At 58.3% G+C, this 23561-nt stretch overlaps 2 protein-coding genes across 3 annotated transcripts; both read left to right on the top strand.

The window, feature by feature from the left end:
• The first annotated feature begins 7446 nt into the window (after nt 1–7446).
• ANKRD33 (ankyrin repeat domain 33) lies at nt 7447–11518 on the top strand. Of its 2 annotated transcripts, none has more exons than XM_048327545.1 (5): nt 7447–7776; nt 8562–8878; nt 9166–9295; nt 9992–10132; nt 10228–11518. In XM_048327545.1, exons 2-5 carry the CDS (start codon nt 8567–8569, stop codon nt 11004–11006), a joined length of 1362 nt encoding a protein of 453 aa, XP_048183502.1. In that variant the 5' UTR covers nt 7447–7776; nt 8562–8566; the 3' UTR covers nt 11007–11518. The 2 variants fall into 2 exon arrangements, with proteins under 2 accessions (XP_048183502.1, XP_048183501.1); XM_048327544.1 differs by having other exon boundaries at nt 8464–8878.
• Nucleotides 11519–13403: 1885 nt separating this feature from the next.
• Nucleotides 13404–23561, top strand: ACVRL1 (activin A receptor like type 1). Its single transcript, XM_048327528.1, has 10 exons — nt 13404–14515; nt 17485–17555; nt 18843–19067; nt 19357–19556; nt 19685–19784; nt 20084–20230; nt 20313–20588; nt 20997–21194; nt 22315–22445; nt 22540–23561. Exons 2-10 carry the CDS (start codon nt 17489–17491, stop codon nt 22672–22674), a joined length of 1479 nt encoding a protein of 492 aa, XP_048183485.1. The 5' UTR covers nt 13404–14515; nt 17485–17488; the 3' UTR covers nt 22675–23561.

The raw sequence follows: 23561 nt of genomic DNA, 5'->3' as shown, positions 1-23561 counted from the left end.
TCTCAAATGCACCGGGTCAGGACAGAGAGATCGCGCTGATCTTCCCTTCCAAGTACAAACTCTTAGTTGCACCCCACTCAAGAGGACACACGAGCTCCTCGGCGCTAAGAAGTTTTTTCATTCTCGCTGAGTCCGGTGACAAACTTGAAAACATCCGGCAAAACCACAGCTCGCAGAAGTGTCAGCTGAGAGAGCGCCTCCGGTGCCAACCCATGGAACCCGCCCTGGTATCTGCCCTTTTCCTTCTCAGCTCCGTGTACCCTCCTAAGCCTCAGGCGCACGGAATCGGGATCCAAACTGAACGGCACCAGGGATGGCTCCCACACGAAAGGTACCGGGGGAAGCAGCTCAACAGCCTGGCTTTTGCATTCCCACTGTAACAGTTCCAACAGAAATGCCTGTTGGGGAGAGCCTTTAAATTCACCACGACCACCCAAAGTGTGGATCCAAAAGTGGTTTCCTTGCCAAAGAGAGGAACTACGAGACCATCTCAAAAGAAATGGGATCCCTCCTTCAAAGCAGAAAACATCCAGGATTGATCCTGTAACAAAGGTGCCAGAAAACTGTTTCTGAGCATTACCTGCCCTGGGCACGATACCAGCTGCACACCAAGACTCAGCATAGCTGCTTAACTTGCCCAAAAGAAATGTACTGCTAAAATTTTAAGAGGCCACCTCTGAAGGTGCAAACGACATGCTAGATTGAACCTGAGACCACCTTCAAAAGATGCATACCAGCTCCCTAATTGTACAAGTCCAGGAAATGCTTCCTCGCCAAATATGCCAGGACAGAAAGATGCTGCTGCCTTTTACCTGCACGTGGCAGCTTCTTATCTGCACCTGAAACACGGGGGCTACACGCTTTCCTTCCCATGGAAAAGCACTGGCCTCCTCTTTCAGCTGTGCACCAACTCAAACTTGGACAGCACCTCCAGTATAAAATCCAAGTCCAAGCAGTGCCCCTACACCAAAGGCGCCAGGACAGAAATGTCTCACTGGCATTTACCTCCCCAGGGTACCTTACCAGCTGCTCCCCCAACACTGGGACTACATCCTTTGCTTCCCAAAAAATCCACTTGGAGTCGCTCGGCTTGCCTTGCCTTCAGTGCCACTGCCTAGCTCTGCCTAGCCCACCCTTGCTCTGCCTTCCCTTGCCTGCATCTGCCTTGCCTTGCATTGCCTCGCCTGCCACGCCCTCGCTCTGCTCTGGTGCAGGCCAGGCAGTGCCATGGGAGTGTCGGCAATTCCAGGCAAGTCAGGGGAGAGGTAGGAAAGGCAAGGCAAGAGCAGCGAGGGGAAAGCAAAGCAGGGCAAGAGAAGGCCCAGAAGTTGTAGGTGAGGCAAGGCAGAGGAAGGTAAGGGATGGGTAGGGCAGGCAGGGACAGGGAGGCAGGGCAGGGCAAGGCAGGGCAAGGCAAGGCAAGGCAGGGCAAGGGAAGGCAGGGCAAGGGAAGGCAAGACAAGGCCAAGCAGGGACAGGGAGGTAAGGCAAGACAAGGCAGGGCAAGGCAAGGCAAGACCAGGCGAGGCAGGGCAAGGCAAGGCAAGGCAAGGTGTAGGAACCCAGAGTGCCAAGAATATTTCTCTGCCTGTTTTGAAGGGTTTTTACCCCCCTTAACAACACTGTTTTGACCTTGGTCCATGGAAAAAATTGCCAACGATCAGACAAGAGCTAGAAAATACAGTGGTGTGAATTAGGTGATAGATAAGTGAGATTGTCACAGGGTGAAAAATTTAGAGGTTTTGGGCTTCTCCTTGTAATAAATAGATAAGAGCAAAAAACATCAAAATGGAGGATTGTTGTTGTTCTCCAAACCTTCTTTTCTACTACTCCATGTTCTGCAGTAAAAGTAATTTGGGATGGACAAAGAATTCCACAGTTCCTGGCTGTGTTACTGAATAATTGGTAGGAAAGTGAAAATAATGTACGTTTTTAGTAACCATTGGTTAAATTATCTTTAAAAGGCTGTGTAAAACTTGATAATTCAGCTTTCTCCTGCATCCTCTGCTCTGTGCTGTGTGTGGATCATGCTAGTGACTCTGTTTCTTTGATAAGACTTAATAAACAACTATCTAGCAGCAGCAAAGACTAAAAGTCTCCGTTTGTCTCTCGAACTAACTCCTGGCAAGGACTTTAAAAACTCTCTCCCATCAAGAGAGGTTTGATTTATGCCACGGGCTGTGGTGGCAAGGCAAGGCAAGGCGAGGTGAGGTGAGGAGAGGCAAAGAAAGGAGGAGGGGAGGGGAGGGGAGGGGAGGGAGGGGAGGGGAGGGGAGGGGAGGGGAGGGAAGGGAAGGGAAGGGAAGGGAAGGGAAGGGAAGGGAAGGGAAGGGAAGGGAAGGGAAGGGAAGGGAAGGGAAGGGAAGGGAAGGGAAGGAAGGAAAGGGAAAGGGAAAGGGAAAGGGAAAGGGAAAGGGAAAGGGAAAGGGAAAGGGAAAGGGAAAGGGAAAGGGAAAGGGAAAGGGAAAGGAAAGGGAAAGGGAAAGGAAAGGAAAGGAAAGGAAAGGAAAGGAAAGGAAAGGAAAGGAAAGGAAAGGAAAGGAAAGGAAAGGAAAGGAAAGGAAAGGAAAGGAAAGGAAAGGAAAGGAAAGGAAAGGAAAGGAAAGGAAAGGAAAGGAAAGGAAAGGAAAGGAGGAAAGGAAAGGAAAGGAAAGAAAGGAAAGGAAAAGAAAGGAAAAGAAAGGAAAAGAAAGGAAAGGAAAAGAAAGGAAAAGAAAGGAAAAGAAAGGAAAAGAAAGAAAAGGAAAGGAAAAGAAAGGAAAGGAAAGAAAAGGAAAAGAAAAGAAAGGAAAGGAAAAGAAAGGAAAGGAAAGGACGACAAGGCATGGCAAGTGTGGGAAGAAAGGGATAGGCAGGTCAAGGCAGGGATGGGTATGAAAGGCAAAGCAAGGGAAGGGAAGTGTAGGCAGAGCTAGGCAAAGCAAGGGGCGGGTTTGCTGGGCAATGAGCTATAAGAGGAGCAGGCAAGACAAGGCAAGGCAAGGAAGGAGGGAAGGGACGTCAAGGTGGGGGATGAGTGAGCAAGGCAGTGCCAGGCAAAGGAGTGGTGGGAAGGTCAAGGGAAGGAGACAGAGGGGTCGGTAACGCAATGCGGGGTTGGGGTAGGAGAGGCAGGGCAAGGGAGGGGATGGGTGTGCAAGCCCGTGCCAAGCAAGAGGGGTAGGCAGGGAAGAGCAGGGCAAGAGGCTGGTTTGCAAGGCAAGGCAAGGCAAGGGAGAAAGGCAATGAAAGGCAAGGCAAGGCAAGGGAGTTGTAGCTAATTCAAGGCAAGGCAAGGAAAGGGTAGGGAAGAGATGGGAGTGGGATGCAAAGAAGGCAGGTCAAAGGAAGGGCAGGGCAGGGCAGGCAAGGCCAGAAAAGAAAAGGGAAGGGAAGTCGAGGAGAGGGATGGAGATGCAACACTGTTCAAGGCAAGGTGGCAGATGTGTTGCTAAGGCAATGCAGGGTTGGGGCAGGCAAGGCAAGGCAAGAGCAGGGCAAGAAGGAGGAACCCAAAGGGTGGGTGGAGTGGCAGGCGAGAGAAGGCCCAGAAGTTGTAGGCAGGGCAGGGCAGGGCAGGGCAGGGCAGGGCAAGGCAAAGGCCAGGCAGTGAAGGCAAGGTAAAGACAGAGACGGACGAGGTGAGGAGGATGAGGTGGGGGATGAGTAGTAAGGCCATGGCAGGGAAGGGAAAGGTAAGCAGGGCAAGGCCTGGGGTGGGTTTGCAAGGCAAGACAAGGTTGGGGGAGGCAAGAGAAGGCAAGTCAGAGGAGAGGCTTGCAAGGGAAGGGCAGGCCAGGAAAAAAGGGGTAAAGAAGTCAAGGTGGGGAATGGGTGAGCAAGGCAAAACGAGGCAGTGAAGGGGTAAGAAGGGCAAGGGTAGGACACAGAGGGCTCAGTAAGGAAGTGCGAAGTTGGAGCATGCACAGCAAGGCAAGAGATGGCCTGGAATGGCAAGGAAATGCAATGTTGGGAAGGGAAAGGCAAGGGAGGGGGAGGCAAGGCAGAGGAATCATAGGAGGAGCAGGCAAGGCAAGGCAAAGCCAGGGGAAAAGGGGTAGGGAAGTCAAGGTGGTGCGTGGGTGAGAAAGGCAATGCAAGGCAGGGGAGCCGAAGGAAGGACAAGGAGGGGTCGGGAAGACAAGGCAAGGGGGGTTAGGAAAAAAATTCGAAGAAACTATCTCTCATTAGTTACCCCAGCAAGAGCGGCCAAAAAGGTATTGAGATTCTCCAACACTCAGAGAGGAACAAAAGAGATCTTCTGCCTCTCGCTGACTGGGCTTGGGAAACCTGCCCCAGGCAACTCTCTTGGCATCTGGGCAAGAACAAAAAAGAGAGCTCTGTGTGTGCCTGTCCCTGTCTTTTCAAGGGACCCCCCAAAACCTCCCACCTCGGCAAACCAGAGTAAAACACCCCATGGCCCTAAAGGGACAGTAACACCAACTGCGTGGATCGAGAGAGGAGAAATGTGGAACACAATGCACATTTTTGGAGACACCCAGGACGGGAAGTCAAAGTAGGGGCTGTGTGAGAAAGGCAATTCCAGGTAAGGGAGGGGAAGCAGGGCAAGGAAAATCAAGGGTTGGGTTGACGAGGCAAGGCAAGGGAGAGGTAGGCAAGGCAAGGAGAGCCCTAGGAGAAGCAGGCAAGGCCGGGCAGGGCATGGCAAAGGTAGGGCCAGGCTTTCCCTCCTGTGGGAAAGGACCATCCTTTGCTGCCTCCATGGCCAAAAGTGGGATTCTGCCTCCTAAAACTGCAAATGTCCAAGGATTGCTCCCAGACAAGAACATTCAGGTCCAACAGGTCTGGCTGGGCTTGAACTCCCGGGGGCTGCCTCTCATCTTCCCCCGAGGCAGTGGAACGCCAGGCTTTCCCTCCTGTGGAAACAAGCAGGGCACTCGTGGAGGAGAGTGGGATTCCGCCTCCTAAAATTAGGAACGTTTGAGGATCGTTGCCAGATGAAATCTGCCAGGGTGTGGCTGGCCTTGGACTCCTGGGAGCCACCTCTCAGCTGCCCCTGAGACACTGGGTTGCCAGACTTCCCTCCCTGTGGAATAAAGCCCTCCTTCATGCCCAGGTGCCCGGAGTTGCGAGCGGGATTCCCCCTCCTAAACTGCAAACATTCGAGGCTCGCTCCCAGACAAAAGCTGCCAGGACCCATGGATCTGCCTGGCCGTGGCCTCCCGAGGGCCACCTCTCAGCTGCTCCAGAGACGCTGGGTGCTGGATTTTCCTTCCTGTAGAGGAAAGCCATCTTTCCAGGCCAATACCAGCAGTCCAATGTGGAAATACGCCTCCTAAAACTGCAAAAGTTCGAGGGTTGCTCCCAAACTGCCAGGACCGATAGGTCTGGCTGGCCTTAGACTGCCAGGGGCCACCTCTCATCTCTTCCCAAGACCCTGGGGCACCAGCCTTTACTTCCCATGGAAAAGACCCTTCTGTCACAGCCAGGCGCCTGAGGCGGACAATGGGATTCCACGTCCTAAACCTGCGAACGTCCGAGGACTGCTCCGGACGAGAGCTGCCAGAACTGACGTGCCTGGCTTGCCCCGGCCTCCCAGGAACCTCATCTTGGCTGCCCCCGAGGCACTGGGGGGCCCTGCTTTCCTTCCTCTGCAGAAAAGCTGTCCTTTGCAGCCCAGTACCCACAGCCAGAAGTTGAATTTCGACTCCATAAACTGGGAACGTCTGAGGATTGCTCCCGGATGAAAGATGACAGAACCGACTGGTCTAACTGGCCTTGGCCTCCCACGGGTGCCTCTCCTCTGCCCCCAAGACTCTGGGGCGTTGGGTTTTTCCTCCTGTGGATAACAGGAATCCTCTGCTGCCCTGCCGGGTGCCTTGGGGCCGGATGTGGGATTCTGGCTCCTAAAATTGTGAATGTCCAAGGGTTGCTCCCAGATGAAAGCTGCCAGGACCAGCAGGTCTTGGTGGGTAGGGTTAGGGTTGGGGGTTGGGGTTGGTGTCACGATTAGGGGTAGGGTTTGGGATAGTACAGAGAGGGTTAAGTGTTTGGTTAGGGTTATGGTTAGGGGTTGGGTTTGCTTTTGATTTGGGTTTTTGTTTTAGCTTCAGGGTTATGGGTTTGGGTTCGCGTTATGATTTAGGGTTAGGGATTTTGTTAGGATTATTGTTAGCCTTTAGGGTTAGATTTTGGGTTAGAATTAGGGTTTTTTTGGGGTAGGGATTTTTTTTATCTTCAGAGTTATGTTTTAGAGTTAGGTTTCTGCTTATAGGTTAGTGTTGGGTTAGGGTTAGAGTTTTAGGGTTAGGGTGCTAGTGTTAGGGGATTAGGGTCCTGTTTGTACTGGCAGCTTTTGCCTAGGAGCCATCCTCGCATGTATCAAATTTGCATTTTATATTCTAATTTCAGCCATGAGCTCCTGCAGGAGAATTCCTGTTCTTTTCCACAGGAATGAAATCACGTGCCCGCAGTGTTTCAGGAGCAGATGAGGGGCTGCCTGTTGTGTGTAGCAACCACCAAGACCTTCCCGTGCTGCCACCCTCCCTGGCACCCACCTGGGCACCCATCTCAGCACCCAGCCCTGTCTTTACATAACTGACTCAGAGCCTCCTGGCTTTTCCAGGCAGCAGATTACGGCACATGGCTCCCAGGATGATTCCTTAAGCCCTAAATCTGCTCCCTGAGGTAAGGCAGAGCAAGAGGGCGGCAGGAGGTGTTACACCGGGGTGACACCGTGATGGCCATGCCACGCCTGGGGTCCGGACATTCAGCATCAGGATTCTGACACTCAGCATTGGGATCCTCGTGTTCAGCATCAGCATCGGGACTTTCAGCGCCAGGATCCTCATACTCAGCACCAGGATTCGCAGCTTGTGCTTCCCAGCACAGAGGAAACAGCTGGGATCCTTCATCTGATCCCCATTTTCATGTTCAAGGATGCAGCAAAGTGCCCTTTGGGACTCTGCCTCAGTGGCTGCCGAAAACGGGGAACGTGGCCTCCCACGATTTCCTTGGCACCAAACTCCTGCCTTTTAGGCAAGAAAAGAGCTGATCCAGGGACTAGAAGTTCCCTGTCCCAGATCTCACAGTCCAGATGGCCCTTGAACTTCAGGAAACACATAAAAACCTCCCAACCACAGACAAACAACAGCAACAGCAACAAAACCCTTTAAAGCTGAAGATAAGGGAGCAGTCGGGCTGCACGGGTAATTCGGGAAACAATTTTTGCAACTCCTGGGCTAAGGCTGCCCTTGGAGCTTTGGAATCCATTCCTAGTGGAGCAGGAGGGATGGAAACTCCAAGGCACCTTTCAAGGGGAAATCACAGAGTTTACGGAGTGCGCCTGCACAGTTCAGGTGTCCAAGCCCTTGGCTGGAACAGCAGCTTCCCAGATTTATCTGCTCAGCCAATTCACCTGGATAAAAGGTCAGGTGGGAGGAGTTTTTGGGGTTTCAGCTGAGCCTGTGGGATTGCTCAAGCAGCACTGCCACGCCAAAGGGAGACAGGTATAAAAATACAGCCCAGGGCTCCCAGCAGCTCCTTGGCTAAAGACATTAAATCCTGTCCTGATCCTGCTCAGGGTGGATGGAGCCATTTTAAGCTACAGTTTAATTTAAGATCTCTTGGGTAGCTGAGCCCACATCAACGTGCAGGTTGTCACAGCTTTGGTGCCAAAAGGCCACTGCAGCCACAGAGCACAAACCTCTTTTTCCCTGCAGATGGCACAGAGGGGACATTCCACGGTCCCTTGGCGTCTCTTGGCTGTGGCCGGGATGCTGCCCAGCTGAAGAGGGACCCACGGGGATGATCTGAGCAGCCCCAGGGAAGATCAAGGTGAGAAGACCATCCCCCATCCCCTGTTTGGGAACATCTAAGGGGTGGGAAAGTTTAGTGGAATTCTGAAGGCTTTCCTCCTTTCATGGCACCCATCAGTTAATTGTTGGCTTCTGCGTAGGAGCAAAAGGGTTTAATTCCTGCTGCCAGGCTCAGCCAGCGTGTCCCTGCCCACAGCTCCTGTTCCAGGGCTGTCCTTTGTCCTGGGGGAGCCAGGAGCTGCTCCCAGCTGCTGTTCCGCTGGGAAAAGTCTTTGCATTTATTGGGATGTGCCCTGGATAAAAGGGGAGGGCGGCTGGGAAGGGCTCAGACCCTGTGTGTGCCATTGAGGGGGTGGACGTGTCCTTCCTACCGGTGCTTCGCAGAGCAGCCCAGCTGTTCGGTTCCCTGATGCGCCTCTACAGCCCTGGGGCCGTTCCCAATCTCACCGCCCCCCCGGGCTCAGCACCTAAACTGCGGGACACTCACCCACCCCTCAAATTCCCGAGGTGTCCCCCTGGTTTTCCCACTGTGCCGCGGGGGGCTGCTCCCCTCCTGGGGTGTCACAGCACCCAGACACCCCCGTTTGCACGGGGCAGAGGATGGAACCCGGGCTGTGCTGAAGGCCGGGAGGCAGCCGAGGCTTCCCAGTGGGATGAGGGATGCCGGAGCCCCCATGGTTCCCACGCCCGCTCTGTGTCTGCACAGGGGGAGTGACAGTCCCGAGTGCCCCCTCATCCACCCGGCAGAGGCTCCTGGCCCCAGGCAGGGCGCGGGGCCAAGCTGGGCTCGCTCCCCCCGCCCAGGCCGGATGACAGATGCCTGCAGTGGAGGAGAACACGCTGCAGTTCCCACTTCCAGCCTGGATGCCTCCGACCCGGAGCTGCACTATGAGGAGGAGGAGGAGGACGCGTTGTCAGAGTCCTTGGAGCCCTCAGACACCAGCAGCATCTTCTCCGACGACTCCGTCTACCCTTGCTACGAGGTCTCCCCGGAGGCTGACGGTGGCGAGGTCCTCAGTCTCTACCAGTGCTGTGCCAGGAACGATGCCAAGCTGGTGTGGGAGAGGCTGGAGCGTGGGGTGACCCGGAGTGAGGCCACAGAGCTGGACATCAATGGGAGGGTGAGTGGCTGGGGTGGGCAGGGTGTGTACCCTGCAGAGTAGAAAGAGGATTTTCCAGGAACAGGCAAATCCTGAGGGCTGCTGGTTGCTAAAGCAGGCGGGGCAGGAGGGAGAGGCCTGGCTGGAATGGGTCTCCTGGGGTTGATGCAATCCTTGGAGCAGAACCTCGTCCGTCCTCCCATCCTGCGCCTGCCTGGTTTGGGTGGGGGGATGCTTTGGAAGGGCCGTGGGAGCACCGTGGTGGGAACGTGGTGCGGAGCTGGTGCTGAGTGTTGTTCCCTCTCCAGAACGGGCTGATGGTCGCCTGCTCCAAGGGCTTTGTGGACATTGTGCCGCTGCTGCGGAAGTGTCCCTACATCAACGTCAACCAGCAGGACAACGATGGGAACACGGCCCTCATGATGGCTGCCCAGGCAGGTCAGCACTGCGCCCGGCCTCGGCACAGGCAGCACCAGTGACACCCCTCAGGAAGGGATGTGACCCCCCTGTGCTTCCCCCAAAAACCACAAAACAATCTGTCACGAAAGCCGTGGTCCCAAGGGATGTGTGTCGTCGGCTACATTAATGGTTCACCTCAGCACTGCTTTAAAACTGGTGCAAAAATGGAGATTCCTGCAGCGCTGTTCTCTCAAAGGTGCTGTGTCGGGTGGCAGAGCCGGGCTGGAGCTGCCCCGTGAGCTCCAGGAAAGCTCCTGGAGCCGCAGGGATTTACCTGCCCAAAGGCTCTGAGCTCTGTGTAGGGCCCAAACCTCCAGCCACGATGGTTTTCTTTGCTAGTCTAGCTCCCTCCCCCCAGTTTACCAGGAGGGGAAAGAGAAGGGTCCTGAAGTGGGAGTCACTCTTGATTCCCGTTGTATCCTTGCTGGAATTCATGATTTTATGGGGGGTTTTTTTGCATTTTTGGACTCTTTCCTGTGTTCTCCACTAAAGCAGCGCTGTTCCCTCCATGGCCAAACCTAAATAGACCCAAAGCTTTTCAATCCTGATCCCTTCAAACTCCTGCATATCTGCACCCCCACGGAATGCAGCTGCGAAATCCTTTGTCCAGCAGGCCCCAGCCGCTGTCCCCGTTAGCTGTCGGAACTCTAACACAGCTTCTCTCTGGCTGTTAAGGACACATCACCATTGTCAACTACCTCCTCAACTACTACCCTGCGCTCGAGGTGGACCAGCGAGATCCCCGGGGCCTGACGGCGTTGATGAAGGCAGCGGTGCAGGGGCGGCAGGACTGCGTCACCGCGCTGCTCCTGGCGGGTGAGCACCTCCCCAGGGGCTCTCCGGGGTTTTGGGAAGGGGTGGCTCTGCTGCTCAGGGTGGGATGTCGTGGTGATGCTCTCCACTGTCTCCAGGAGCTGACCTGCAAGCGGTGGATGCCGTGAAGGGGAAGACAGCCAGGGAATGGGCGACCTTCACCGGCCGCTTCGAGACAACCGTGCGCATCCGGACCCTCCTGCGGCGCCCGCGCGCAGAGCAGTTTGGAACCCAGTACCAGCCCGAGTGGCCGGCCCTGGCCGAGCTGGTGGCCAAGGCCCTGAGCCCCAAATCCAGGAGCAAGAGGCTGTCGGAGAAGATCCGATCCATGTTCACCTTCAACATCCCCCGCGATGCCGAGGAGGACGGTGTGATGGACCACATGGTGAGGATGACCACGTCCCTTGCCAGCCCCTTCGTGGCCACTGCTTGCCAAACCATCTGCCCCGACAGCCCGCCCGAGGTGGGCAAGCGCAGGCTGTCCGTGCCGGAGATCCTCGGGCAGCACGTGCCGGATCCAGAGGACGAGTCAGAGACGTCCTCGCGCCCCAGCACCGCAGGATCATCCTGCAACGGCCAAGCTGTGTCCGGGGTCCGGCTGCTGCCGCCGCGCCAGCCGCCCAGCCGCCTCCTGAGCTTCCTCCCGCTGTGGCTGCGGCGTGGCAACATCATCTTCCCTGGGGAGCCCATCCCCAAAATCAAAGTGAGCAAGACCTCTGAGTCCTCTGCCAGGGAGTGGACGCCACGTGTGAAGGACAAGAACCTGCTGCAGCCGCCTCAGTGGAGGTACAAGGCGCTGAAGGAGGAGAAGAGAGCGGCTGAGGAGGCCAAGGGCGGGGAGAAGAAGAAGAAGAAGAAAAAGAAGAAGAAAGGTTAAGGCAGGAGGTGGCAGGGTGGGGACAAGGGTCTCGCTGTCCCCTTGGATCCACTGGCTTCTCTGGCACAGGGGTGGTTTTGCTCCCGGTGGATGGGAATGTCCAAGGGAGGAGGACGCACCCAGCTGAAATATCCCCGAGGGTTCACAGGCCCCTGCCTGGCCTCTTGTCCTCTCCACCCCAAGGGTGGCTAGCATGGTACGTGTTGTGCTGGGCACTTCTGTGCTGAGACCCTGCACCGAGCTCCAGGGATGCCAGGGAGCAGGACTGTGGCACGAGTCCTTCCTCTGTTTTTTCCTCCTCTTTTTTTTTCTTTTTTCCTGCCTCTTTGATCTCCCCCAGCTCTCGATTCCGCAGCGTGCGTTGGAATGTGGCTGAGCAAATTAAAATGGAAGTGGTTGCCATGCTAACGGGATTGATTCCATGAATAAAGCTCGGGGTTGCTGTGGGGCTGGCAGGAACGCTCCCCCTTTGCTGCCAGTGTCCCCTGGCCACCCTGTCACATCCTCAGTGACGTTCCCCGCTCCTGTGTGCTCCTGTGTGGTGGATGGATACACCAGGGCTCAGCACAGCTCCACGCTGCGGAAGGAGCACCAGCTGCCAGGCACAGGCTGGAAACCAAGCGAAACCAAGCCTGGGGTACTCGTGGGCTCCATCCCCAGCTCCCCCCAGAGCTCCGGCGCTGCAGCAGCAGGGTGCTGGTGTTCCCATATTTCCAGGTCCTCTCAAATCCAGCTCCATCCCAGGGTGTAGGAACGCGAAGCTGCGGTGCCGGCTCGTGCAGCGTGGGCAGAGTTTGACGCCAGGAGGTGCTCGGAGCAAAAGTTACCCAGCTCGTAAATAATTCTTGGCCAGGTGTGGAGCCCCCTCCCTGCACCACCCCCTTTTTAGGGGCACGGGAGTCCACGCTCCCCACTTTGAGGCTGCAGCTCCGCCCTTTGTGGGGCACTGGGAGGTTGGGCTGGGCCGCAGGTGGGGAAGCATTCTCGTGGGGAAGGAGCTGCAGCGTCCCCGGCTGTTCCCCTCTATCCTTTGGCTCGCTCGGGCTCCCCGGCACGTGGCTGCCCTCCTTCGCCAGCTCCCTGCGGCTCGCAGATGAGCCGGGGGCGGGCGGCACATGGAGCAGCCGTGGCATGAGCCGTGCCAGCCTGGCTCCTGCCACGCAGGGGGAAGGGAGAGACGGGCTCCCGCCGGCCCCTCATCCCCCTCTGCCGCCACGGGAGTGGCTCAGTGAGACCCCAAGGGACGGCTGGATGTGCCTGTGGAGGGTCCGGCTGTGGTGCAGGGATGCCCCTTCCCTTCTGCACGATGAAATCACAGCGATGAGCACCCGGAGGATGAAGGAAAGTCTCACTTTGGCTTCAAGGGGTGACGGGAGGTTGTTCCAGGGCTGGCATGGGACTGTGGGTCGTGGTGCTGTTTGGGTGGTGCCCAGCGCTGCTGATTCACCCTGTGTGCCCCAGACAAGGGCTGGAACCGGGGCAATCAAACCTGCGGAGGGTTTGATTTGCCCATCACCTTCCTCTACAGTCAATCCCACTCTGGAGGAATTCACTTTCCCACGGCGACAGTGCCACAGCTGCAGCTGGGCCCAGGGCTCCCACCCATCCTTGCCCTTCGAGTCGCCCGGGATTAGGATTTAGGAACTTTCAGAAGTTCTTTAGTATTTATCCCCCCAGCGATGGTTAATGATTTAAAAAGGAAGGTGGCCCATTTGAAAGATGCAGTTGCAGGGATCAAAGCAGCCAGCAGCAGCGCTTGCCAGAGAGCTGGCGCGCTCGCCTGCCCAGAATAACTCCTGCCCGCCGCCGTAAAAGCAGGATGCCCTGTGTCTGCTCCCATGGAAGGGATGCAAGAACCATCCAGGAATAACCCCGGGAGGGGCCAATCCGGCCGGATCACTGAGACCCGCCTGGAGCAGAGATGGTCACGGAGATAAGGCGTCTGCAGGCACCAGCTTCCTCCCGGGCAGCCCCTATCTGATGGAAACTGCCCGTTTCCCCCGCGCCGCTTCGCAAAGCTCCCGGTCCCGCACGGGCAAAGTCACATGTGAAGGTCCTTCATGTTTTATCCTGGTTTTGTGCTTTTGTTTGTTTAAATCTCCTAGATCGCGGCTGATAGCGGGGCCAGGCGGCCGGCGAGATTCAAAGCTCCGCCGCCACCGTGTCCCGGCCCGGGGAGGCTCCGGGTGGGTTCGTGATGCGGTTGGGGCTGGTGATGCGACGGCAGCGGGGAGGTAAATCCGGCCCGGTCACCGCCTTAGGAAAGAGGCTGCAATTCAGGAGCGGTCACGGTGCCGGGGAGCAGCCGGCAGAAAGGCGGGGATGGGGCTCGAGATGGCACTGGAGGGAGAGGTGGGGGCGGGAGGAGGGAGAAGCAGCTGAGATTGGGGTGACCCAAAGAACAGCCCCGAAAGCGGCAAAACGGGAAGCAGCGCTTCCGCTGCCCACGGTCCCGTGGGTGCTGGGGGAGCGGGAAGTGCCCGGGCTCCGGCCGTGGGAACGGCCCTGCCGACGGTGTCCCAGTGCCCGCCACCGTCCCGGTGCCCGCCACCACGGCGCCGTGTGGGAACAGCGGGGCTGTGCCAGCGCAGGGCACCAAGCGAAGCCTCTCAGGCCACCGTGCCCTGCTCCATGCCCGCAGCCAGGGCTCCACATCTCCAGCGGAGCGGCCATTCGGTGCCACGCCCTGATGCCACCAGGGTGGAATCCTCCCCTGCCCTCCAGCACTGCACCCTGGAATTGCTGGGGCCAGCATGGAATAACCAGGGAGCCCCTTGGCTCTGCCACGGTGCTCCATCCCCATGAGGGCTGGAGAAGGAGGGATGGCCAAGCAGGTCAAGGTCATTCCCATGGCATCTCTCTAGAACATTCCCATCCCCACCCGTGTCAAAGCAACCAGCTGTGCTCCTGCTGAAGACCTTGGGATGCTTGGGGTGAAGTGGTGGTGGCCATGTCCATACCATGGCATAGGGTTTGCCATGGAAACTGGGAGACTGGGGTGGGAAAGCGCTTGGTGAAGGACAAGGAGGGAGTAACAGGCAGGGGAAAGCAACCAGGATGGAGCTGGGGCCCGGTGAGCGGGAGGAAGGGAGGCTGGTCGTGGCTGTGTGCTCAGCAATAGGAAATGCTTTATTAGCTGGGAGTGGTGGAGAGAAGCCAGGCAGGAAGAGGCAGTAATAAGAAACATTTTTTTGACTTCTCCCACATCCAGACCACAGAGCAGCTGCCAAACGGCTGCGTCGGACAACGGGGTCGCCAAGCCGAGCCCCTGCAGCCAGGCCGGGAAGGGTGACATTCCCCCAGCGGGACGGGCACGGCCGTGGGAGCCCCCACGGTGACAGGATGGGTGGCGGGAGGGGAGCAGATCCATGAAGATCCTCCGAGTCAGGGCTCGGGGCACGGAGCAAAGCTGCCCCGGCTGAGCCAGATCCACGAGCGGGATCGCGGCCGGGAGAGCCTCGCCAGGGCCGGGCAGTGCCGTGGGCTCCTGCAGGACGTGGATGCTGTAGGTGAGTGGGGAAGAGCCACGCGCTCGTGGGGTCTGGGGCTGCACCGAGCTCAGTGCTTCCCTCCTGATTTGCCCCTGAAATCAGGATTTGGCTCCGTTTTCTTTGTGTTCCATGGGACGCTGGTGTTGACATCAGGGTCGAGAGGCTGGAATTTGGGCCAGGGGCGTGAATCTGGGTTCACATCAGCGTGGTGGTGGCAGGATCTGTCCCCAGGTCCTTGCTAAAGAGCTGAAGTAATAAGCAACTGCAACGGAAAGGCTGGAATTGATGTGGGAAATGGGGAATTTGGGCGTATTTTGAAACGGCATGGGGGAAAATGAGGGAAAGTTGAGAGCTCCGCTAGCGAGGGCTGCAGCGAGCAGTGGGCTCCAGCAGCACAGAATATGCCGCCTCGATGCTCCCCTTCTGCACAGCCAAATCCCAGGTCTCTCAGAGGAGGGGTGGGCAAGGAAGACCCGAAGGGGCACTAAAGAGGCTCCATCTCCAAAGCCAGGCTGGGGAGAGCCCACCATGGAGCTCTTTCCCAGTGCGGGCACTGGAGCCCGCTGTAAGGCTGGGGCAGCCACGCTGCCCTTGTCCCTGCTCTGCACGAGGAGCCGCAGGCGATGCCAGCCCCGCACCGAGGTGACCCCGAGCGGGTTTTGCTGCTCTCTTTGTGTGCTGCACATTCCTGGGATGGTGACTCCCGTCAGTGAGAGGGGCCGGGGTGCAGGAGCCCACTGGAGGGTGAATTCTGCATCCGTGACCTGCCTGCAGTTGCGGGCAGGGAAAGGAAAACCTCCACCTGTGCCTGAAGCCAGGCTGGAGCCTTGGTGTCCGTGGCAAAGCTCCTGCCAGCTCTGCCCCGCTGTCCATCCCGTCCTTCATCGCTGCGGCCGGTACACGCCCGGCTCACCTGGCTGGCACCGGCGCTGGCACGGGGGTCTCGGCCGTGTGCGACCCCCTGTGAAAAGGTGGCACAGGGAGCTGAGTCGTGAGCCACATCCTGTGGCTGAGCCCCCTGTCAGCAGCAGAAACCACAGGGGAAGGCGGAGGAGCTGGGATTGAGAAGCTCGGCCGAGCTGCCCTGGTAAGAGCAGGGAGCCCTGAACCATCCCGCACATCCCAGGGTTGTGCCCAGCCACCCTTCCCTGAACCCCTCTTGTGTCCTGCTCCGTTTTCCCTTTGCTTTTCCCTCCATGGGGTCATGGGGAAATTCCCCTTCCCCGGGGCTGGTTCTTGGTCCAGACCCTCCAGCTGCAGCATGGCTGCCTCTTGCTCCCAGCCACTCCTGCCGGCACCCACGTCCCATCCCACAGGTTTCCCTTGAGGGTTTTTCCTTCTCCTGATGCTACAAATCCCAAAGAATGTAATATAGCACCCGGCCAGGCTGGGTAAGATGCTCTGGATGTCAGGAGGGCACGTGAGCTGCTGAAGAGAAAGGAGGAAGGAAGGGGCAGGGATGGGTACGCCAGGGCTGGTTGGTGCCACTGCTGAAGAACCTGGGATGTTTTTCCTGTGGGATGCCAGGAATGACTCCAGATTAAGGTTTGCTCTCGGTAATGACGACGATCCATGCGATGTTTCATACACAGCAGAGTTTTGGGTGAGGCCCTGCCTGCTTTGTATTTCATGGCAAATATCCTGCAGCTGTCTAATGGCTCGGGATTTTGTGGAAGTGGCTCCAAGGAGGGAATTCACCACCTGGGAGACTCAGCTTCCCTTTGAAAACCTGCATCCTGGAGCTTTCAGGAGTGCAAGAAGTGCGGTGCTCGGCAGCATCCCGGCGGTCAGGATTCAGCAGTCCAGCTCCAGAGGGGTTGAGGTTTTAAAATAAAGCAGATCCCAGCCCAGCTCCAGGGGAGTTGGGATTTTAAAACAAAGCTGATCCTGGCCCAGCCGAGGGTCAGATGGGTCAGCCTGGCACCGCTGCTCACACGAGGCACCAAGGACCAGCCCCCAGCTCCCAGGATCTGGTCACTGTTTCCTCCCCTCGAGCAGCAACCAAGTGAGTTATTCTGGGGAGGAAAAGCCCGATTTACGGCATGGCTGGAGCCTGCCGGGGTCAGCCACGTCCGTGTGCGCTCCTGAGGGCCGGGCTTGCGTGACTCCGCTTCCCCATCAAGGCCAGAATCTAAACAATCTTGATTCCTGTCCCAGCAGCCCTGGGCTGGGCTCTTCAATTGCAGGAAACGGAGCCTTTGCCATGTTTATGTCGGGAACACAAAGAATGAACTGAGGAGGGGCTGGGAGCCCGCGGCCATGGAGCGAGGCGGGGGGCGGCGGGGGGATCGCCGTGTTTGCCTTGGCAGAAACGTCTCTTTTACGAGTGGGAAAAAAAAAAAGGAAGATTAAAAATAGCCAAACTTCCCCCAAAGGCTCAGCAAGGAATTTTTGGCTGTCCCAGCACCTCTCTTCGTGTCATTGATAAGCTCCACACAAAAGCACCCCCAGGACTGAGCCCCTGCCCATGGCCAGCGGCGCTTGGCGGCTCCTGGGCTGTGCACGGGGGTGTGGGGGCTTTGAGCTCCATCCCACAGCCCGGCTCTTGCCGAACCTGGAATCTCCAGCAGTGCTGTGGCATCGTCACGGCTGCCAAGGCCCTGGGGCGTGGTTTTAGGGAGCAGGAGCCATGGAAGCAGTGGGAAATGCCGGTGTCCCTATCACTGGGAGAAGGGAAGGAGGTTGGGGCTGCGTGGAGATGGCAAGGCCCTGGCTCCAGTGCATTCCTGAGCACTGTGGGGCCGTGAGGGGCATCCCATGCCATGGTAGGGAGGTGCCCCGAGCTTGGGAGGTCCTGGGATCTGTTCTCAGGAAGGGCTGTGCCCAGGATGTCCGGAGCCAAACTCAGTTGGAAGCAGCACATCCTACCTCACTCCGTCTCTGCCTTGCCCTCTCCCTCTCCCGTCCCAAAGCCCCCACGGGTGGTGATGAGCCCCTTGGGGGGGCTGGGGGTGCCAGGGCTGCTCTCACCCCTCTGCTCCCCACAGGACGATGCCGTGTGGAGCCGGTGGCCGGGTGGTGCTGGCGCTGATGACCCTGTCCCTCAGCTTCGCAGCCGGTGAGTGCCAGTGCCATGCGGTGACAGCCGGTTAAAATAAGCCCTCGGCTTTTTGGGAGCATCTGTGCCCAAAATAAAACCCAGGGTGGAAGCTGGGCTCCTCAGGGACTGTGCTGTGCCCCTTTGGAATGCTGGCCCATCCCCCAGAGAGGATCTCGGCTTAGTTAATTGTGGTAGATCAAGTGCTTTGCTGTCACCGGAGGGGAGACGGGGAAAGGCTGGCACCACGTACTAAAAAACGTGGGTTTTCCCAGACGTGTTGATGATGATGATGATGATGATGATGATGATAATGGTGGGAAGCAGGAGGAGCTGCTCAGCATCCCGGGGAGCACTAGGTGACCTGGGGACAGATCCAGGCTGGGTGCTTTTGCAGGGAGGGCCAGGATAATGTGGCTGTGCCAGGGAGGAGCAGCAGAGCTTATTGGGGTCTCTACCAAGTCCCTGTCCTGCCCATGGGGCCACCAACCCCAAACCGGCCCTGCCACCACCCCACGGCCCTGGCACCAGGCAGCCTTTGGGGCAGGGACACAGGAAGTGCAGGATGGCCACCGCAGCCATCCCCTTGCTGTCTCCTCACTGTCCCCTCACTGTCCCCTCTCTGTCCCTTTGCTGTCCCCTTGCTGTCCCCTCAGCACCGGATGTCTGGCTGCCCTCGTGCTGAACTGACTGATTCCAGGAGGGATATTTTCTGCGCAAAAGGGCAGAGCTAAATTAGGAGTTTGGGAGCGTGGCCGCCATCTGAGCCACTCTGGCACCGTGGCGCAGGAAAGTGCCTTCAGGGAAGTCAGGAAAAACTCCAGGAAAGACCCTGGGTTTGGCAGCCGGCTCCCAAAACACCCACTGGGGAGGCCCTGGCTGAGTTTGGGGCTTTTGATCCCAGTCTAGCTCCTGGGATCAGGCTCCCATAGGTCCCACGTCCCCTGGGATTCTGTGGGCAGGATGTGACCCTGTGTGTTGTAAACCAGTGCATCCCAGTAAATCCCAGCTGCTGGGGCTGGAGGCACAGTCCATTCCGTAGAGCCTCTTGGGGGTGTGGGAGCAGGTGACACCCAGGTTCAGGGCTGGCACTTGGATCCTCTCCTGGGGTTTCCCAGGAGCTGTCAGGACAGACTCCCTGTACTGAGTGCTCACAGCAGCCTTCCCCTCCTTCTAGGAGGCTGCCCACTCTCAAAACTCGGTTCAGGAGTCTTTAGGACAATGTCCCTGTCCCCAAAGCCACTGAAGCTCCTGGGTGGGCAGTGGGGTGACCCCATGGCACAATGTGTCCCCTCCTGGTGCCCGCAGAGGAGCTGCTGTGTGCCTGCGACGTGCCCCACTGCAGCCAACCCAACTGCACGGGCAAGGTGTGCTTCGTCAGCAAGAGGAAGGAGGAGGGGACCATCACCCAGCACCGGGGCTGCTTCTCCCAGAACATCCTGGAGCACTGCCAAACGCCCGTGACGGAGCAGTACGGCATGAGGTGCTGCAAGTCCCGCATGTGCAACGCCGAGCTGGAGATCTTCCTGCAAGGTACAGGGGCATGGGGGAGAGGGGACGAGCTGCCCACGTGGCTGGAGATGTGGTTGGGTCTCAAGATTGTCCCTGTCCTCACTCAGCACGTACAGAGCCACCTTTTCCCAAGTGAGAAAGGGCCACCAAGATGTCCTCAGGTGTCCCTTCTTGGGCTGTGCCTGCAGAGCTGCCACCCATGGGGTTGATCCCAATGCAGAGACACTCTCCCCAGGTTCAAGGCCAAACCCCAGACCTCCACCCACCCAGGTCCACCCTCATGCTCCCATCCCTCGTTTCCCCTACCCAGGAGAAGATGCCCTGGGAAAGACGCCTTCCCTACCCAACCTCCTCCTGATGATCTTCGTCCCACTGCTCGCCCTCCTCGTCCTCGTGGCACTCACAGCACTCTTCTGCTGGAAGGTGGCCCAGCACCGCCACAAGCATAGTGACTTTGGTGACACAGACCTCATGCTGAAGGCATCCATGGTGGGAGACAGCACCTTAGAGGTGGGTGAGCTCCATGAGACACCCCAAATGTGCCCAAGGTGTGTGTGGGTGGGGGGTGGCCACCATGACCACCCTGACCGTGGCCATGACCCCATGGCCACGACCCCATGGCCACCCTGTTTGCGCAGGACCTGCTCAATGATGACTGCACCACGGGCAGTGGCTCCGGGCTGCCCTTCCTCGTCCAGCGAACGGTGGCTCGGCAGATCACCCTCATGGAGTGTGTGGGTAAGGAGAGCGGCCGAGGGGGGGGGCGGCTGCCCCAGTCACCCCCAGCTGGAGCTTGAGTGATGGCACCACAAATTCAAACCAGAAAGGGGGGTTGGACCCAACCCTGTCAGCCAAAACCCAATAGCAACCCCAAGTTCTCCCCCTGTCCTGCTGACTGGGGAGGGAGGGAGCAGCTGGGTGGGTGAGTGGATGTTGGCCGAGGTTAAGGAACCCTGTGGTGCTCCATCGCTGTCCCACACGGGACCCAGGTGGGCCTTGGGAGTGCTCTGAGTGATGCGGTGCCATGGCTGCGGCAGGTAAAGGGCGCTATGGTGAGGTGTGGCGAGGCGTGTGGCATGGGGAGAGCGTGGCCGTGAAGATCTTCTCCTCCCGGGACGAGCAGTCGTGGTTCCGCGAGACAGAGATCTACAACACCGTCCTCCTCCGGCACGACAACATCCTGGGTGAGTGGGGGGCCCAGGAGGGCTGGAGAAGTGGGGGCAGAGCGTGGTGGGTCTGTGGTCCCACGTCTTTCTCCCTGTCCAGGCTTCATCGCCTCTGACATGACGTCCAGGAACTCCAGCACGCAGCTGTGGCTCATCACCCACTACCACGAGAACGGCTCACTCTACGACTACCTGCAGAGGACGGCCCTGGATGTGGAGACCTGCCTGGGCTTGGCTTCCTCCATCATCTGCGGCCTCGTCCACCTCCATGTGGAGATTTTTGGCACGCAAGGCAAACCCGCCATCGCCCACCGGGACTTGAAAAGCAGGAACATCCTGGTGAAAAGCAACCGGCAGTGCTGCATCGCAGACCTGGGTGAGATGGAGGGGTGGGATGTGGTACCCCAGGTATATATAGGGGGGTGAAACCCCAGGGCTGTGATACCCGGGGTTGCAGCTCCCAGAGGTGTGGTACCCAGGGATGTGGTACCCAGGGATGTGGTACCCCCGTGACAAGGTACCCCGGGGATGTGGGACCCCACAGATGCGATGCTCCAGGAATGTGGTACCCTGGGGATGTAACGTTCCAGGGATGTGATGCCCCAGGGTGGTGGTGCCCCAAGGACGTGGTGTCCTGGGGTTTTGGTAACTCAGGGATGTTGAGCCTCGTGGATGCAGCACCAGCACAGCACTGACCAGGGCCGGTATCCCAGCATTTTATAGTTGAATTGATGACCTTAAAAGTCTTTCCCATCCCAAATAACTCAGTGATCTGTCCCCCCAGGGTTGGCTGTCATGCACTCCCAGGGCAGCGACTACCTGGACATCGGCAACAACCCCCGGGTGGGCACCAAGCGCTACATGGCCCCGGAGGTGCTGAGCGAGCAGATCCGCACCGACTGCTTCGAGTCCTACAAGAAGACGGACATCTGGGCGTACGGGCTGGTGCTCTGGGAGATCACCCGGCGGACGGTGGTCAATGGTGAGCAGCTCCCGGCTGCCGGCTCCGCTCGCTCCCGGCTCCCCGTGAGGCTCCGAACCCGTTCCCGCCTTCCCTCCTTTTCTTGCTGGTTTTTTTTCCCCCTTTCCTTCGCCCAGAAGATTAGCTGTAAATTATAAACACTGTAATCTAGTGTCAGCACCCGGCTCCCTGATTAAAGGGCCCATTAGACTCAATCAGTGCTTTGTTTGTTCAGCGCTGATTAGAAAACAAGCAGCTTCAAGCGCTGCCTGGAAAGCGGCCACGGCCGGGACCTCCGGCCGCCGGGTTTGGCTCGGCAGCTCGGGACTGGGGCAAGGGGTAGGGACCCCCCGCGCTGGGGATGAACCTAATTGGGGCAGCCTGGCCAGTGCTGCTCATCACGGCAAAGTCCGGTAAAAGCATTAATTAAATGGTGGGCGCTGGCGGGTGGGGCAGGAGGTCCCCCCAGGCGCAGTCTGGCCCGGATAATCTCATTTACGGCCCCAGGGCTCCCTCAGATTACACATTTACTCCTAATTACCCCAGCCATGCGCACGCAGGAATGGCCTTCAGCCGGCTGGGTTTAACCCTTCCAGGATCGCTCACTCTCCAGGACATGAAGAGTCCACCCTTCATTCCTCAGGGAATCGGGGATGGGGAACTCCAGGGCACCCTGAGGTTTGGGGGTCACCCCTTGGGGTGCAGGGAGCTGGTGGGGGCTCGTGGCTTCCCAGAGACATTAAATCCCACGGGGACACGGACATATGGAAGCATTAAGCAGAGATTAGCTGGGCCAGCTGGCAGGCTGGCCAACAGGTGCTGAGTGGAGGTGGCCACAGTGCCAAGGGCTGGTATCGGTGCTGGACCTGGTGCCGGAGCTGATATTCGTGGTGGGGCTGGTGCTGGACTAGTGCCAGGGCTGTAGTTGGTGCTGGAGCCACCAGTGGCACCGGAGCCAGCGCCAGAGCCAGCTCCCACCGCCCCGTGTGTCCAGTGAGGCACATCCCACCGGCAATTCCCCACGTGCCCCCCCGGGCAGGGAGCAGCTCGGTCGTGCCGGAGCCTGCGGGCAGCCCACGATGTGCAGGATGGGGGTGAACCCCTCGCTCTCCCCCGTCCTCACGCCAGCCCCCTCCCGCAGGCATCGTGGAGGAGTATCGGCCGCCCTTCTTTGACGCCGTGCCCAGCGACCCCAGCTTCGAGGACATGAAGAAGGTGGTGTGTGTGGACCAGCAGACCCCCGTGATCCCCAACCGCCTCTTCTCCGACTCGGTGAGTCCCGGGGGACCGCTCCCCTCTCAGCCCGAGCCGGACTTTTGCTACCCATTAAGCCCTTTCATCTATCCCTCTTTTTGTGCCTCCCCAGGTTCTGTCGGCACTGGCGAAGATCATGAAGGAGTGCTGGTACCAGAGCCCCTCGGCCCGTCTCACCGCGCTGCGCATTAAAAAGACGTTGAAGAAGCTGAACAATTCCGTGGAGAAGCCAAAAGCGGAGCAGTGAGTGCCGGGAACACACCGGAGCCGCTTACGGGCTGCGCCGGGGACGGGATGGCTCCGGTCACAGAGGGGATTTGCTCACAGCCCCTGCCTCTCCCACCCCCCCTTCGAGCCGTTTGAATCTGCAAGGACGGAAAAAATAGGAAAAAAATCCAAATAAAACCACCAAAGGAGGAATCTTCCACCCGGCCATAAAAATACCCCCGGATCCGTCACCCGACACCGGCGCGTCTCGCCGGGACGGCGGCGATGGCAGCTGGTCGCCCACCCCGAGCCCCCAGGCTGGACGCCACGGCGAGGGGCACCGATGACAGAACCAACCTCTGCTGCACCCCCAGCCCTCGGGGCACCCACCCAGCGCCGGCCGCGGAGCTGCCCAGACCCGCCCGCCCGGCGCTGGCAGCGGCAGGAATTCCCCGGCAGAACTGCGGTGCCCGGCGCACCCCTCGCTAAAGGAGGGATGGGTCTCGCTGGGAAAGGACGGTCCAAGGGCAGCACCGCCCTGGCCAGGCCAGATCCGCACCGTGGATTGTGGGGATCCCAAGTACGAGGAGCTGCCGGCGTCGAGCGTGGCCTGAGCGTTCCGTGTGCTGCAGGGACCTGCCAAGCTGGGGGTCCCATGGTGATCCTTCCTTGCCGAGCAGCCAGCATGCCCCTTGCCAAAGAAGTGCCCTTTTGGGTCTTTGCCAATATTTTGGTTTTTTCCGAGGTGTTTTGGCTCGGCCGGCTTCATCCCGCGTTGCTCCCTGCCATCCCAAAATCCACCCCATACTTGGAGATGTTTGGACATGACCAGGATGGGATGTTCAGCAGAACCAGCTTTGCCACATAACTATTTAATTATTAAGATTTAATATATTTAATAAAGTGTAAAGCTATTTTATCGCCTAA

Source organism: Corvus hawaiiensis, chromosome 24 (genome assembly GCF_020740725.1).
Source record: "Corvus hawaiiensis isolate bCorHaw1 chromosome 24, bCorHaw1.pri.cur, whole genome shotgun sequence".
NCBI lineage: Eukaryota > Metazoa > Chordata > Aves > Passeriformes > Corvidae > Corvus > Corvus hawaiiensis.
This window is presented reverse-complemented; position numbering and strand designations above follow the sequence as displayed.